Source organism: Eptatretus burgeri, unplaced genomic scaffold (assembly GCF_056783735.1).
Source record: "Eptatretus burgeri isolate ZD-2024b unplaced genomic scaffold, Ebu_testis_v1 Ebu_testis_scaffold_3154, whole genome shotgun sequence".
NCBI classification, from domain to species: domain Eukaryota; kingdom Metazoa; phylum Chordata; class Myxini; order Myxiniformes; family Myxinidae; genus Eptatretus; species Eptatretus burgeri.
This window is the reverse complement of record NW_028225102.1, coordinates 188,124-205,737: the sequence shown is the minus strand read 5'-3', so window position 1 is coordinate 205,737 and position 17,614 is coordinate 188,124. Positions and strand designations below refer to the sequence as shown.

The 17,614-nt window shown below is 44.2% G+C and overlaps 1 protein-coding gene and 1 long non-coding RNA gene across 5 annotated transcripts; one reads left to right on the top strand and one right to left on the bottom strand.

Moving 5' to 3' along the window:
* Positions 1–188: 188 nt before the first annotated feature.
* Positions 189–6,605, bottom strand: LOC147006756 (uncharacterized). Of its 3 annotated transcripts, XM_085867890.1 has the most exons (4): positions 6,323–6,605; positions 6,180–6,242; positions 5,768–5,908; positions 189–1,663 (listed from the first exon to the last, which is right to left on the bottom strand). In XM_085867890.1, the coding sequence occupies exons 1-4, from the start codon at positions 6,564–6,566 to the stop codon at positions 426–428; spliced, it is 1,686 nt and encodes a 561-aa protein (XP_085724016.1). In that variant the 5' UTR covers positions 6,567–6,605; the 3' UTR covers positions 189–425. The 3 variants fall into 3 exon arrangements, with proteins under 3 accessions (XP_085724016.1, XP_085724017.1, XP_085724018.1); XM_085867891.1 differs by lacking the exon at positions 5,768–5,908; XM_085867892.1 differs by lacking the exons at positions 189–1,663; positions 5,768–5,908 and adding an exon at positions 1,690–3,452.
* A 97-nt stretch (positions 6,606–6,702) lies between these two features.
* LOC147006755 (uncharacterized) lies at positions 6,703–16,540 on the top strand. Of its 2 annotated transcripts, none has more exons than XR_015054602.1 (4): positions 6,703–7,254; positions 12,171–12,447; positions 12,766–12,825; positions 16,431–16,540. It is a non-coding gene; the product is annotated as an uncharacterized LOC147006755 (long non-coding RNA). The 2 variants fall into 2 exon arrangements; XR_015054603.1 differs by lacking the exon at positions 6,703–7,254 and adding an exon at positions 11,083–11,300.
* Positions 16,541–17,614: the final 1,074 nt, after the last annotated feature.

Genomic DNA, 17,614 nt, shown 5'->3' with positions numbered 1-17,614 from the left:
AAAAAAAATTTTTCTCAAACAATTTTTTTGGGGGGGGGGTTGCAAATCACTTAAAACATGTGGAAACGCAAATAATTTTTTTCTTTTTTGGGGGGGGTAACAATTTTGGGGGGGGGCTGGGAAATCACTTAAACCATGTAAATATGCAAAAAAAAAAAAATTCTCAAACAATTTTTTTTGGGGGGGGGGCGTTGGAAATCACTTAAAACATGTGGAAATGCAAAAAAAAAATTTTTTTTCTCTAACAATTTTTTTTTGTCCAAAATTTTTGTCCAAGTCCAAAATTTAATGGCATGATCCTTGGACCATACCTAAACCCCCCCACCAAGTTTCGTCGAGGAGTCTTTCCGTAATACTGTTCACAAACAAACAAACAGAAAAGGGTGAAAACAGGATCCTCCATCCATCTTCGAAGATGGCGGAGGTTAATGAGTGAAGGCTTTGTTACACACACGACAATTGAACGGTTTCTGTCCAGTGTGTATTCTTTGATGTCTATGTAAGTTCGATAACTCATTAAACGCTTTGTTACACACAGAACACTTGTAAGGTTTCTCTCCGGTGTGAATTCTTTGATGTGTCGATAGAGTTGATGAATGAGTGAACTCTTTGTCACACACAAAACACTTGTAAGGTTTCTCTCCAGTGTGTATTCTTTGATGTGTCAATACAGTTGATGAATAAGTAAAGGCTTTGTTACACACACGACAATTGAACAGTTTCTGTCCGGTGTGTATTCTTTGATGTTTATGTAAGTTCGATGACTCATTAAACGCTTTGTTACACACAGAACACTTGTAAGGTTTCTGTCCGGTGTGTATTCTTTGATGTTTATGTAAGGTCGATGACTCATTAAACGCTTTGTTGCAAAAAGAACACTTGTAAGGTTTCTCTCCGGTGTGTATTCTTTGATGTCTATGTAAGTTCGATGACTCATTAAACGCTTTGTTACACACAGAACACTTGTAAGGTTTCTGTCCAGTGTGTATTCTTTGATGTTTATGTAAGGTCGATGACTCATTAAACGCTTTGTTGCACACAGAACACTTGTAAGGTTTCTCTCCGGTGTGTATTCTTTGATGTGCCGATGTAGTTGATGAACGAGCAAAGTTCTTGTTACACACAGAACAACTGTGGGGTTTCTCCCCGGTGTGCAATATCTGGTGCTCACGTAAGTGTGATGACTGATTAAACGCTTTGTTGCAAACAGAACACCTGTAAGATTTCTCCCCCGAATGTATTTCTTGATGACGATTTAAATTTGATGAAGAAAAAAAGTCCTTCCTGCATTGTGAACACTTGTGGGGTTTCTCACCGGTGTGCAACCTTTGATGTGTCAACAGATATGAAGAAGAAGCAAACCCCTTATGATACACAGTGCACCTGAGTGACGTCTCACCTGTGCATATTTTTACACCTCCTTTTAAACACGACGAGGAGGTGTCGTCTTTCTTGGTAACAGGAAACTTGTTTGTCTTCTCATTTCTTTGCTTCTCCTGTTGCAAGACATTGATAAACCTGTCGCAGTTGTTGTTGTTTGTCGACACACCCCTAAACTTGTCACCATCCTGAAACAAAGTCTCTGTTGGGTGATGATCGAAAGAAACTTCTCTGTCCACCGATGAGGAACAGTTGACACGTGAAGACGTTTCAAATTTTTTCTCTGCAAAGAGACAATTGAGCAAAAACATCAATAAATCACTTTTACAACTTGAACAACACTCGTAGAGCACAGAGTCTCACCTTGCAAGTTCATTCTGAACAAAATTACTGTTACGTCTGAGGGGGAGGGGTATGCATTCAAAGGGTAATTAGGATGTTTAATTAGGTATGCCATGCTGTTCGAGTTTACCAGGATCTCGATGTAATAAGTAGCAATTCAGTGGTGATAAGTTGTCTAGTAAATGTCCATTTCTTCAAGGGGGAAATGATAATTGTCACGTAATTAGATAGGAGACGGGATAGGGTAAGGGTGTCTGCGTAAACCCTGTTAGTATTCCCTGGAGGCTTGCCGTGACGTCACAGGACAGTGCTGCGGATGGCTCCGCTCCGTGATCACGATTGGCGGAAGGCGACGGCGGGGGGCCAATAAAACGGCTCGATTGGAAGTGACGAGGACTCGAGGATAAAAAGGCTCTGTTCGGGGAAAAGGGAGGAGGAAGAAGATCGGTAAAGAAAAACCGTTCTGGTGGAGGCTGTTGTGCTGGGAGCGTGCTGTGTTGCGCTGATTCGATCCTGGATTTGATCGTGTCTCGTGGCCTTGCTGTGCCTCGTGCCTCACCTCGGTTGGCTCTGGGGTTCTGCTGGCTCGGAGTACGGGGTCGAACGGCGGGCGGACCTGCCTCCCTCTCCTGCTCGCAACTTGGCGCCAGAACTGGCTCCCTGGCGGCTGTGAGCGGACTTGGGCCTACACCAGGAGGTCGACACCACCAGGAACAGCACCACGGTGGCTGGTTGGAGCTTACAGGCCGGAAACCGCGGTTGTGCGTGGAAGGGCTGACGAAACCTCGTCACCACCGTGTCTCCTGCCCCTGACGAGTACAACGCCAGCTCGTCCGGCACCAATCCAGTGACTGTTACGTCGACACCACGGGCAAGCCTGACCACTAGCAACGTTGTGTGTGTGTGTGTGTGTGTGTGTGTGTGTGTGTGTGTGTGTGTGTGTGTGTGTGTGTGTGTGTGTGTGTGTGTGTGTGTGTGTACCTGGCGCCTTAGAGGGTTTGAGATTTGTATATCCATTGGAATTGTTTGTGTTTCCCCCACGCCCGAACCCACACCACCTCCCGTCGAATCGCCCCGGATCCCTCCTCTTGCCGAGTCTTATTATCGATCTGGTTAGAGAAATAAACATGATTAATTCGGTGAAAAGCGGCTCGTGCCACCTTCCTCGTCCCGTTTGCTGGAGAGCGATTAAAACCGCTATCCTTGGGTTATAAAAAAATAAACCGCCTCCATCGTTTCGGCTCATTCTACGTTGGCGGGACTGTTCAAGTCCCGTGGACGTCACAGTACTGATAAACTACAGGTTTGTTTTCCGATTAATGTTCAAAATATAACTCTCAACTGAAATTGAGTTGTTCCTCGAACATAAACTGATGATTGTAGACAGACAGACAGACAAAGTGAACCGATTGTTTAACCCCACCTTTTGCTTCGTGTGCGTGTGGCAACAAAAAAAAAAAATAATTAAAATAAAATAAAATAATTGAGCTTTACGTTTTCCACCAGTCGCTTCCCTGACGGATTTAATCAAACGACGGCACTTTGTACTTACAAACATTCTGCTCTATTCACTCTATCATTTTCCCGGGTTCATCTTCCCTTTGCTTGGAAGTCAGCTGACATAATTTCATCAACCATCCTTGCTGCTTACATGTGCATATGGCGTGAGCAAAAAATCACCTCCGCTTCACTGCGAAGCTCATTGTTGTTTGCTTTGGTTTGAACGTCCGCTGAAAATGAGAGAAATGAAACATCCTGAGAATTTCGAATTATTCTCACTCAGATTTCATCATCACCGTCATGCATATTGTCAACTTGTTTGAACTCTTTTTATGACGTGATTTGTAATATCAGATACCACCGGCTGGTACCGTATGATACACATTTACATGGAGAGAATTGGGACGTGTCCTCCACCCTGATCCCCCTCGCCGAGACACGCGACCCAGACAGAAACCATACGTAGGGTACCCTTGGGCAAAAATATGGTTGGATTTGGTTCCGTAGCTTTTTTAATTTTTGAAGCATATACCGACACTAATAAATGTTAATGTGTGTCAGTGTGTGTCTCCTCCATCACACCAAAACCATGAAACCTAGCAGCCCGAAACTTTTCATGCATGCTCAGGGAACGCCAAGGGAGTGCCAGAGTGAAAACTGGGTGTTTGGATGACTTACACACCCCCGCTTTGAAGATAATTAACAGCCTTATTTAATTATTTGAAAATAAAAGCGAGCCGGAGTGGGAAAATCCTCTTTGAAAAATATCCTTTATCAGGCGTATCCTCGGCCACCTTGCTCTCTGGGGTCTTAAGACGTTTCCTGGGTTACCTCGTGGGGTCTGAAGCCGCCATGTTTTTTGGCCTGCTCAACCACGCCTTGACTTGGAACAGGCCGCAACGATTTCTTCACGATTAAGTTTTTTTTCTCACTTTCCTCACTCATGTTATCGAATGCCTGTTCATCATGGCTCCAACTCGCTGGATACATTGGCTTGAAAACGTCCGAAAACGTCAACGTTCGAGACTTTATGTCATTGAACCATCACGAAGCTGTCGATCTGACAAAGTCCTGCACGTATACTTGCTCACACAAGGCAGGCATCGTTTCCTTACCGTTGGTCGGCTCACTCCGAATCGGACTCGCACCCTCCACAACATGGGGAGGCCGTTCTGAATCGATCGCAATATCGTCGGTCTCTGACGGCTTCCCGAATCCGTGTCCTCAGACAACGGCGCCACACTCACCCAGTTCCTCACCACGCTCACACACGTTCTCGTCAGCCTTACTTGTGCTCTCGCCTGTCCCTCATGCACGGATCGCGTGGTAACAGTCTCGCAGCACAGCTGCTCACGGCATGCCAAAGCACACCGTTTGTAAACCGGCCAGGGAACCTCAACCGCAGCGACCCGGACCACGGCCGAAGGCGCGAGTTTATTATTTTAACTTTCTGGCCCCATGCTGTCACATATTTTACCGTTTCGTCCTCGCTCTTTCTTTTAAATACCTCTGTTTCTCGTTCCGGCTCTGCACATGATCCATCTTCTCACTCTGTCTCCCCCTCCGGCTCGCTTTTATATGAATCTATCTCCCGTGGCTCTGTCTCGCGAAGTCTTTTAGTTATCTGCTCCCTTCTAACCACCCTGAGCAATCCTTTCTGTTTTACCCCTCACCTGATCGACTACCTTTTCACGCTGTGCACATGCCATGCTCCACAATTTGTCGCAGCTTCCCAAGGTACGCGTTAAATTTCCCCCCAACTTGAGTCCCTATCCTGCCCTTCACGTCAGCCATAAGCCGAGTCAGCATGGCTATTATGCCGGACTGTACCGGGGATGCCAACCTGGTGTCCTGCGGCGTCCGCTGCTTTGGGGACACCGGGCTAATGGTCGGGGGTCAAGAAGGCTTCCAAGCAGTGGTTTCGGTTGTGAATGTTCGGAAGGAAACATCATCAGGTTTAAACTTTCCGTTCCATGATAAATACAGGACAAACTAGAGGGGGAGCACTCGGGAGAGTGCAAAACCTCCGCCGCCAATACTGCTGGGTCACTCCAGTGAACCTGATATCTTATTCATTAAATATGATGTCAACAGTGCTGACAGTTATACTTCTTTTCTCCAACAATTTTTTTTGGGGCGGGGGGGGGGGGGGTTGGAAATCCCTTAAAACATGTAGAAATGCAAAAAAAAATTCTCTAACAATTTTTTTTTTGGGGGGGGGGTTGGAAATCACTTAAAACATGCAGAAATGCAAAAAAAAAATTTCTAATATTTTTTCAAAATGGCCGCCATAGCGGCCATATTGGATTTTTGACCGTGTCCAAAATCTCATGGCATGATCCTTGGACCAGACCTAATCCCCCCACCAAGTTTCGTCGAAATCCGTCGAGGAGTTTTTCCGTAATACTGTTCACAAACAAACAAACAAACAAACAAATAGAAAGGGGTGAAAACAGTAACCTCCGATCTTCGATGGCGGAGGTTAACTACAAACTCTCGTCCTGGTGCTTCACAGGGCGGGTGTTCGTTCAATCAACGAGCGTACCTTCACCTCTAGGTAGAGGTATGTAAATTGTCTCATCAGCCAGAATTCCCTCGGGCAGGTGGAAGATCCCACCGTAGTCCTCGAAAGGACGAGGCCATTGTGTGCCGGTGCAGGGGTCCCACACAGAGAGTAAATGTTCACCTGATTTGGTGTAAATGAGAGTAAAGAGGAATCTAATGATGACGTCATGAGGTGCAACAAGGTATCGTCGATGTACAAGTGGGAGGAGAACAAGGATGGGGATTCCCATTAACAATTAATTACCAAACTTGATGGGGATTTGTACCTTGGGGGGAATAACAAGGACCGGGTATACTGTTGTTACATTCATTATGTGGAGTTATATTATTATTATTATTATTAATTATACACAATAAAACTATAACATGAAGAATGAGTTTGTGGTTCAAACCTTCATATCGAGGGAACGAATCACGGACGAACTCGGACTCGATCTTCCCTTTTACAACAGAATCTGAAACACAAAACAATCCATTAAATAAATACGGAACTTTCAGGAACCACAAGATGTCGGTTCGGAGTGACGTCACGTACCGGGTCCGGACTCCTGATCCTCGGGTGAACCGACCGTGGACCCGCGGGATGAGGGAGAACCTCCCGGACCGAGCGCGTTTCCTCCATCGGAGCCGCTCGTGGATCCCGGGACGTTCTCTTTGTGATCTTCACCGGAGAGTTCTCGGGTCATCGTGCACCGTCTGGTACTGTAAGTACAGTGTGGTAAAGGAAGGTTCGCCGTGCGTAGGACACGTGGTGTTCTGGGATAAGAGGACCGCTCCATGACCGACCTTGCCGAGTCACGTGATCAAGAGTCTTGATGAGTCACGATTTCTCGGCGGCAGATTCGCCACGGATCACGTGACCGACGTCATCCCGGATGAGGGAAAGGGAAAGCAAGTTTCGGGGGTTTTATCCGATCAGCTTCCACTTAACTCGACCTCGTGTCCGTTAACTTTTTAAATATTTATAAAATTGATTTGATTTCAACAGATGCTTCCCCTAAATCACGTGACCGACCAAAGAGCGTCACAGTCCACGCACCCAACTTGTCCGTCCACCGAGTTTAGTCTGAATCCGTCCGAAACTTTTTGAGATTTCGTTTTGATCCAAAATCTCTCAAATGGTCAAGAATCACTTAAAATTTATTCCACGTGGTGCAAGTGATTTTTGATGAAGAAGAAGAAGCCGCCTCCCGTTTTTGTTATTTTTTTCGCCACGAAAGATTCGGGCCCCACGAAGTCAACAGTGTGAAACCAGGTGAATGTGTTAAATTTAAAATGTATATTAACGATGCAGTTCGATGAAATTTGAAATCGAAACCGTTTTACAGGAATTGAATGATTGCATGAAGAAGAAGATTCTAAAGATGAAGACGATCACCTGGAAGAAGAAGAAGAAGAAGAAGAAGAAGAAGAAGAAGAAGAAGAAGAAGAAGAAGAAGAAGAAGAGTGCGTGCACCCCATTTTGAGGTAACGGTTTGGTGTTCACGTCATCGTGATTTTGTGTGACGATATTCCTTTGATTTCGTCGACATTTTAATGCGTGTTTGGTTGAGATGACGATTAACAACATGTTTTCCTTTTGGTTTGATCGGTTTGCCATGAACATGTAAATATCGCGTTTTATTTAATACAAGTTTAATTAGGCTTGAGGCCTTTATTTTCTCTCACGTATTTTCTGTCAGGGTTTATGGACAAACACATATATTTATTTATTTATATATAAATATATATATATATATATATATATATATATATATATATATATATATATATATATAATTATCAGTAAATACCGGACCACGTTTTGCATTTCCCGCCAAATTCTCGACTGGAACCCAATTGCGACCGTGACACTCACAAACTGGACTCAAACTGACATTTGGCGACGTAAACTTAACTTTTATGAGCAAAGTTATTTTTACTTTTCCGAAATATTTTTTCCCCACAACGTTCATTAATTAATTTGGACTTCAGTTTGAATAAGTTCCACCTGGTTCTCAGGTCGCCCTTCTTGATACCGGGGAACGCGAGGTCGTCAGAATCATTGGGATCTCGTATAACGAGGCTCGGTGCGGAGGTGCGTAGCTCTGGCATTGTAGGTGTCGACCAATGAATTATTAATCCATCCATCCATCCATCCATCAGAATCATACTCTGTGCAGGACGTTGGTGCTGCCGAAGCAGTCTCATGAGCTTTTAGGTACAATCCTGCATGGGTCACCACTCCGACACAGGATACCAGCAAGCATGGTATTCATTTTGCCAACTTCAGAAGGATGACAGGCTGAATCAACCCCACCAGGTGTTAATTCAACAGCCAAGCAGGATTTGAACTCGGGACTCAAGGATCCCAAGTCCAGCAGCCGAACCATTAAGCCAACACCAGGCAATCTGTCGGATAATTCTCCCATCCAATGATCCCAGGCCCACCAGCCTAACCATCAAGCTAACACCGGGCAATGCATTAGATAGTTCCCCCATATTTGCTAATTTACCTTTTCCACGCTCTTTTCTTCAATTGGTTGGTTGGAAAATGACGATTTTAGAAATTTGACCTGAAAATGACCTTTGACTTTTCACCTCAAAATCAATACACTTCTCAGCTGAGACCACCTCTACAACTTGGCAAAGTTTCATGGCGATCGGTTTAGAATTGTGACCTGAAGGCGATTGGAAGACATGTGGTGAAAAATTCGTCTCAGTCCGTCAAGCGGCTGCGGAGGAAAACACGGAAGCTCTGTGCGGACAAACAACCAACCAAACAAATGAAAAATCACTCACAAAGTGACAACTTGGCAAAACAGAACGGCATTCGCTGGAGCACATACCTCCATCAGGCTGAATACTCCCAACCTGTCCATCAAGTTTCGTCAGAATCCGTCCACAACTTTTTGAAATATCGTGCGATATAACGTTTTTGGCCACATCAATGGTGAAGAATCACTTTTAAAATTCTCAGATCAAACCTCCGCCACACAATGCCTGATCCAAGAGAACACATCAGGCCCAATAAATATATCGTTTTAACCCCATCTGTGAATGGTGAAGAATGAGTAAAAAAATTAAATAAATCTCGTACCCAGATCCGGATTCGGATCTTCACCAAAATTGAATCCATTCTTCCTTGTCACACACACCAAACGTGTTCACCAAGTTTCGTCCGAATCCGATCCAAAACCTTTTGAGATATCGTGCTATATATCGCACTCATTTTGCCAACCTCAGAAGGATGACAGGCGAAATCAACCCCACCTGGTATTAATTTAACAGCCAAGCAGGATTTGAACTCAGGACCTCAGGATCCCAATCCCATCACCCGATCCATTCAGCCAACACCAAGCAATGACCCTGACCAATGACGTTTCTCATTATTATTCAATTGAATTCCGAATGGGATTAAAATAACTTCAATTCAAATCAAATCGGTTCAGTCCTCCATTGGTGTAATCAGAAGGAACCCGAACAAGCAAAGAGCAAAGATGAAGTCATCAGGAGGAACCTGGATAGGATTTGCATTTCAGCTGCTACTCCTCCACCCTCAAACCCATCCAGGAACAGCTAAGTAAACCTCATTCAAAAAAAAAAATTTCAAAAAAATAAATAAATCAAAATCAATGCAGATCAAAAAATCAAATAAATCTGGCTGCCATATCATGTGTCCGATCAAGTTGAAATTTAAAACATGTATTCACCATCACCACCAGATCATAGTTGTGAAGTTTTACGTCGATTGATTAAGCGGTTGCAGAGAAAACATTATTTAATATTTTTCTTCAATCGAATATGGCTGCCAAATCATGTGACCATTCAATTATTCCTTAATAAACTTGTGCACCGATGGCTTGTAGAACATTTGTGTGAAGTTTCTCCTCGATCTGTCCAGCCGTTCTGGAGAAGATTTTCTAGTTCCCAGCAAGGGGTACCCGGCGTTGCCATGCAACATCAGGTCCCTCTTCCCACCCCACCCCTTCCCCTACTTCCTCCCACCCCACCCCCTGGCTGAAACAATGATGCTGTAGTTGTTTATCCTCATCGCCATGTCATTAATCTGGGGGTGTGTTCTGTTAACCAAGTTTTTTGTGTAGCGCTTGCCAAGTGGCTTAAGCAATCAAGCAAGCACTCGATGAGAAACCGTTGATAAGGAATGGCTGGCTTGGCAATCGCTGGCTCACTGCTTGGTAACAACACACCACTGGACATCTCAACAGCATACAGTACAAGAGTATTTTCGTTGTGATGAATCCGTACCTTGTTCAGACCCACACATCCACCCACAGACACAAACTCACCTTTATAGATGAGATGAAGCGACAGTGAGACACCTCGCACGAAACTGCCATGTTTGCATAATATCTCCTCCTCTTGTCTAATCTATTGTTCTTCTTCTCCCTCTCACAGTAATCAGCAAATGAACTTTCTATCCTCTATCCTCTATCACAGGGGTCACCAACCTTTTTGAAACTAAGAGCGACTTCAAGGGTACTGAGTAATACGAAGGGCTACTTGTTTGATACAAACTTCGTGAAGAACATCGTTGCACGGTTCACCTTTAGTGATATTATCATTAATAATTATCATAATAAATATTCATATATGTGAAGAGACTGTCTGATCACATGTTAATGTTAATCATTCCACACAATAATTATTAACAACTAGTGCGGGCCCGTAGGAGCGGGTGCGTAGGTGCGTGCCCGTAGGTGCGTGCCAGTATGTGCAACTTCGTTCCTTCGCTCTCGTAAACGACGACTGGATTGGGGCATTGTTTCAATTAGATCGGACCAACCGTATCATAAATGGCCATAACTTGGGAAACATACTCAGGTCCGCAGCTTCAATTGTGACGTCATATCAAAAGAAGAAGAAGAAGAATTGTGACGCCCCTCTCTCTCGACCCCCCTCTCTCTTCTGCCCAAGTCTCGCCCCTCCTCTCTTCCCCTCTCTCTCGCCCCCACTCTCACCCCCCCTCTCCCGTCACCCTCTCTCACCCCCTTCTCTTGAATTGTGACGCCCCCTCTCTCTCACCCTCTCTCGCCCCTCTCTTGTCCCTCTCTCTCTCTCTCTTCTCTCGCCCCCACTCTCACCCCCTCTCTCGTTCCCCTCTCTCGCCCCTCCACTCTCCCCTCTCTTGAATACATGTTCACAGCTGTGGCACACTCAGTGACTCTTCCTGCCGATCGCATGTGCGAACCTTCAGCGTCATTGGCCTCTCATGCTTTTACATTTCTTGCAAAAAAGCTACGTTGCCAACTGTGCCTCGCTGCATCACCAACTGTGCCTGTCTGCGTTAGCTGCGTCGAATTCAAACTCATAATCAACAGTGCTCTTAGTATTGACGTCACAAAGGGGCGTGACGTCACAGAGCTGTGGAAACTTTATTCACACTCCCCTGGCGATCTTCGTTTCAGTTGAAAAGAATTTTCAACATGAAGACCTCACGCGCCGTTCTCGTCGTTTTTCTCTCCTCTTTAATTCTCCGCTATCTCTTGGGATACATGCCGCACCTTCAATAGGTGAGTTTTAAAACAAATATTGATGGGAGAGCATCGGTCCAGCAGAGAATAGGCCTTGTCTTTAATGCCCGACAGAATAGGAACTTCCCGTGACTGAGGTCGATGCTGCTTATTCTGTCGTGGGAAGAGTGAATTCCTTCATTGTGTTCTATTGATTTTGAATTTCATGTTCTCATGTTATTTTCCACTGTGTCTCTATCCGTCAGCCGTACCTCTGGTCCATTAATTCAGTGAAAATTTTTAACCATTTGAGCTTTTGTCATCAAATTTTCAATCAACATTTACTGTTAGAATATGGAGAAAAGTCATTGATAATTACGTCACAATCACAGGAAGTACAAATAGGCCCTTTCAGCCCATCTGCCATGCGTTAACACAAGATGGCTGGATTTTGCAATCGCTTCCGGGTTTTTTAATTTATTTGTCACTGGCAAATACCACTTGTCACGTCGATAACGTCAAGACAACGAGGGGTGAGAAAAAGAGAGGGAGAGGGAGAGAGAGAGAGTCAGACAGAAATTTGTCGACGGTCCTTGTGGCTCCCGCCCGCTCGTCGGTGACGGTCATTGGAGCACCGTGTGCAAGCGACCTGGAGCACCGTGTGCAGGCAGCGGTGATCACGTGACGTTGAAGAACGTTTCCCAATCTGACCTGACGAATAATTTTATGGAAAAGCTTGCAACACTACGGGCGGCACCTTTGGGTGTTGTCCTGATGAGCACACCCGTTAATTGCCCTCTCTGTGGGCATGGTCTAAACTCGGTCGTCCTATTGGTCACGCCCTTGTTGATCAGCTGAAGGCGAGCGAAGTGATCCAGTCGACCTGTTTACTTGTTATAATTATTATTTGTCTCATTTTCATGTTCACAGTTATCCTGGGGAGTTTTTCCCCCATCATGAGCTCATATCACGCTGGTGGAGGAGAGTGGAGAGTTGTCACACGTGACTTCCGGGGAGTGACATCACGCTTAGGTCCGGTGGAGTCGGTTCACATCTTGGTGACGTTGTGCGTGACGTCACAGAACGAGGGAAACTCCCGTTCTGAGGGGGTTTCACCATGGAGAGGAAACGTGCATTGTTCGTCGCCATTTTCTTCTTCTCTTTCATACTTTCATTTTATCTCGGTTACCAGCCGTACCTTGACCAGGTGAGTTTTAAACGAACAGGAATGTTCATGTGTATGTTTTAAAGTTTAAACGGGTTTCCAATACCTGGACTAAGTCCATGCTGGTTCGATTCCCTGCACAGTATTAACAAATAAATTGATTTCACCTTCGTGTGTGTGTGTGTGTGTGTGTGTGTGTGTGTGTGTGTGTGTGTGTGTGTGTGTGTGTGTGTGTGTGTGTGTGTGTGTGTGTGTGTGTGTGTGTGTGTGTGTGTGTGATTCCCTTCCCACATTCACTTCCAATTTGTCCAAATCACTTTTACTGTTCCAACATGTTTTGTGTGTCGGTCTCTCATTCAGAAGCTGCGAGAATGTTTCATCTGGATCGAGCAAACGCTCGTAAACCCTGTTCCTATAAAGGTATGACCTCATACAAAAGTCCACAAACAATTGATATATAACTAGGAAATACAACCCATCACTTCCCTGATGGAAATATTAAGGGGGAGAAAGAGGGAGAGATAGATGAGGGAGGGAGAGGAGGGAGGAGAGGTACAGAGATGAGAGAGGAGGGAGGAGAGGTCGAGAGATGAGAGTGGGGAGGCGGAGAGATGAGAGAGAGATAGAGGGAGGGAGTGGAGGTGGAGAGATGAGGGAGGGGATGTAGAGAGACGAAGAAGGGGACATAAAGAGATGAGGGAGGGGACGTAGAGAGGACGGAGAGAGATAAGGAAGGAGAGGAGGGAGGAGAGGTAGAGGGAGGGAGTGGAGGTGGAGAGATGAGGGAGGGGACGTAGAGAGGACGGAGAGAGATAAGGAAGGAGAGGTAGAGGAGGGAGGGAGAGAGATGAGGGAGGAGAGGAACAGAGAAGAGAGAGGGGACGGGCAGAGAGAGGAGGGAGGGGGGCAGAGAGGAAGGAGTGGAGGTAGAGAGATGAAGGAGGGGACGGAGAGAGATGAGGGAGGGGAGGTAGAGAGGAGGGAGTGGAGGTGGAGAGAGGAGGGAGGGGATGTGGCGAGATGAAGGAGGGGGCTTAGAGAGATGAGGGTGGAGAGGAGGGAGAGAGATGAGGAAGGAGAGGGTGAGAGAGGGGAGGGAGAGAGCAGAGGGAGGGGAGGGAGAGACAGGAAGGAGGAGAGGGAGAGAAACGAAGGAGGGCAAGGAGAGAGAGGAGGGAGCAGAGAGAGTGAGGAGAGGGAAAGGGGAGGGGTGGGAGAGAGGAGGGAGGGGCAAGGAGGGGTGGTGAGTGAGGTGGGAACTTGAAAGGGGAGAAGAGTGAGGAAGGGGGGTGGGAGAGCAACGCCTCACCAGACACTCCAGGAAGGGGGGAAATGGATGGAGGGGTCAGAGAGAACGAGAGGGTTAGGAGGTAGAGAGGAAGGAGTGGAGGTAGAGAGATGAAGGAGGGGACGTAGAGAGATGAGGGAAGGGAGGTAGAGAGGTGGGAGTGGAGGTGGAGAGAGGAGGGGGGATGTGGCGAGATGAAGGAGGGGACTTAGAGAGATGAGGGTGGAGAGACGGGAGAGAGATGAGGAAGGAGAGGGTGAGAGAGGGGAGGGAGGGGAGGGAGAGACAGGAAGGAGGAGAGAGAGAAACGAAGGAGGGGAAGGAGAGAGAGGAGGGAGCAGAGAGAGAGTGAGGGGAGGGGTGGGAGAGAGGAGGGAGGGCAAGGAGGGGTGGGTGAGTGAGGTGGGAGCTTGGAAGGGGAGAAGAGTGAGGAAGGCGGGGGGTGGGAGAGCAACACCTCACCAAACATTCCAGGAAGGGGGGGTAATGGGTGGAGGAGTCAGAGAGAGCGAGAGGGTTAGGAGAGAGGGGTGGGATCGGGAAAGGGGAGAGAGAAGGGAGGATGGGGGAGGGTGAGAGAGGGAAAGGGGAGAGTGCAGAGAGGGAGAGGAGAGGGAGAAGAGATTCCGACAGATGTGATGGTCAGTTTAACATCCATCCAAGAGAGGGCACACACATTGATGAATCACCCTGCTTTGTGAAATGTGAAACACTGGGATGGCAGCTTATAGCTGGATCGGGATTCGAATCCAGGCTCGACAGCTTCGAGCGAGCGTACGTACCTCTCAGCTATCCTGCTGTGATGTGGAGATTCATTGCTTTGTGACGGAAAACATTTTTCACTCAATGTAATCATCGAAATTATTTTGCCTTCTTAAGGCCGGAGATGTCCACACCGCCAACCGCGCTGTGGTATCACCACGGAAACTTGTCGAGATCGAAGCTTGAAGAGTGCGACAAGCAAGCACCCCACAAAACAGTGAAAAAAACTTTTTAAAAGGAAACGTTTAATTATTTAATAAGTATTTATTTATGCGTAAGTGACGGGTCGTATCATGAAAGGAGATCGTACAAAAAGGGGGAAATGTGGTGTAAATTAAAATTTCACATCTTCAGCGAGCCAGCCACTGTCAAATGCACCACAGAACAATGTGGGACCAACGCAGGCAAGTGGGTCCAGAACTTTGTTCAAGTCGATGGATATACAGTATCCAGTGACAGTGCGAATATTGCAGAGCACTCGTCAAGTGGCTTTAGCATTCAAGGAAGCACTCCAACAAAACGGTTGATAAGGAATGGCTGGCTTGGCAAGCGATTAGCGACATACACAACTTGACATTCCAAAGAATGGGAGGTGAGACATTTGAAAACTCAACTACAGAGTTAGCTGAAAAGCATGAGGCAAAATAACTCAAACTGCAAAACGTGTCCACTGGGTGAAAGAGAATGACATAATCATGGCAAAAGTTGCAGTGTTATCAACCAGGTCACCCTGTTTCATTGTAAGACATTCCTTTTATCAATATTTAGGTCAAAAGACTCTTGGGTAAAGGGAAACATAACTGACAGCCAATTCGACTTCAGCATAAAAAATTAAATTTATAAAGCACCAGCAACAATTATAATTGAGAGTACATGAATATAATTATTTTTCTTCCACAGGGGGTTCGAGTTGCATTTAGGAGGGTAATTGAGGGGAAACTGGGGGGATGGCCCTGCCTGCCGGCATTAGTATAGGATGGAACGAAATTGGGTACGTTAAAACAGCACGTTCAAACAGGACAGCAAAACCACTGACCACTTTCAAACAACACTAGCGGAGATTATAACATGCGCTTCCCTTGAGGAAAGCGACTTGAACTGCGGCTGCCACCCTCTTTATCCACTCTGGAACTGGATCTCTCGGGGGGAGGGGGGGGTCACACACCGCTCGGAGACACCCGGAGTATCAAACATTATGCAAATTGGACAAATGAACTCTTTTTTTTTTTAGCAGTCAGAACGACTGAAAAGTAAAATTTTAAATTTCGCTCAGGTGAGGAAATTCCAGAGCATATCATAAATGCGGAAATTAAATAAAGCCATGAACATTGGTGTCTCCAGGCGTTTTGAAGCATTGTGATGTATCCAGTGATTTGTATGTATGAAGATGAGGCATTCATTGATATGAGTAAGGAAAATGAAAAAAAATAACAAGGGCTGACAAAGGTGTTGACCAAGGATGAACCCTTGATAAAGCACAATTAAATAAGGCCGTTAATTATCTTCAAAAGGGGTCTTGAAGTTAACCAAAGCACCCAACTTTCACTTACGCACTCCCTTGGAGTTTCATGCAAAGTTTCATGCCGTTCGGTTTCATGGTTTTGAAGTCATGGAGGAGACACGCACACACTGATGGACTGACTGACTGAATGATATACTGGCATTTATTGAATATACTAGTACGTGCCCGTACGTGCGTGGCCGTACGTGCAAAAAAATATATATATATATATAAATATTTATCAATATATAAATATATATATATATTTATTGTTTTATATTTTTTTATTAAACTGTGTAAATGCATATATATATATATATATATATATATATATATATATATATATATATATATATATATATATATATATATATATATGTCTGGGTGGTATGTCACCCTTCACAGTCAGAGATAATTCAGGAAATTCACTTTTACTGATATAAGATGTTTTGTTTGTCTGTGTTTGTCATTCAGACGCCAACATTATATGAACGTCTTGTGGAAAGATTCTTCAACCTTGTTCCCTTCATGAAGGGATGATGGCATGCACCACTCCAGCCATTATAGAAAGAAATTTTTGGACAATAGTCATATACATATACAGTATCTACATATATATATATATATATATATATATATATATATATATATATATATATATATATATATATATATATATATATATATATATATATATATATATATATATATATATATATATATATATGTAAAATTATATATATATATATGTATATACTGTAGAAATATATTGTATGTATACTGTATGTATATATATATATATATATATATATATATATATATATATATATATATATATATATATATATACAAATATATATAGTATATATATATATATAATATACAAATATATATATATATATATATATATATATATATATTTGTATATATATATATATATATGTGTTGGTGGTATATATTAAAGCCTGGTGTGTTGGCGCAGTGGTTAGGGCAGTAGCTTGGGAACCAAAAGGTCCTGAGTTCAAGCCCCGTTGGGCCACTGAATTAATACACCAGGGGTTGACTCAGCCTGTCATCCTTCCGAGGTCGGCGAAATGAGTACCAGTGTACTGGGCCGGTGTATACCCCGGTTAAAATAGGTGTACCATATCCCTGTGTCGTAAGAGGCGACCAGGGTTGCGTCAGGAAGGGCATCCGGTGTAAAACATGTGCCAAATCACTATGCGGATCATACGGATGATCCGCTGTGGCGACCCCTAACGGGACCAGCTGAAAGAAAAAGAAGATATATATGTGTGTATATATATATATATATATATATATATATATATATATATATATATATATATATATATATATATATATATATATATATATATATATATATATAGGGAAGGTGGGGGTGGGAGGGGGCAGGAATTGGGCAGGGGCGTTGGATGAGTAGGTGGGGATATATATATTTATATATATATATATATATATATATATATATATATATATATATATATATATATATATATATATATATATATATATATATATATATATATATATATATATATATATATATATATATATCTTAATGGTTAGGGTGGTAGGCTTGGGATCCTTGGATCCTGAGTTCAAATCCTGCTCGACTGTTGAATTAATACCAGGTG

Coding starts and splice junctions, on each gene's coding strand:
- LOC147006756 (XM_085867890.1), bottom strand. CDS start 6,566: ATGGAGCGGTCCTCTTATCCCAGAACACCACGTGTCCTACGCACGGCG. Junction 5,909..6,179: donor TTCGTTCCCTCGATATGAAG/GTTTGAACCACA, acceptor ACACCAAATCAG/GTGAACATTTACTCTCTGTG. Junction 1,664..5,767: donor ACCTCTACCTAGAGGTGAAG/GTACGCTCGTTG, acceptor GTCTCTTTGCAG/AGAAAAAATTTGAAACGTCT.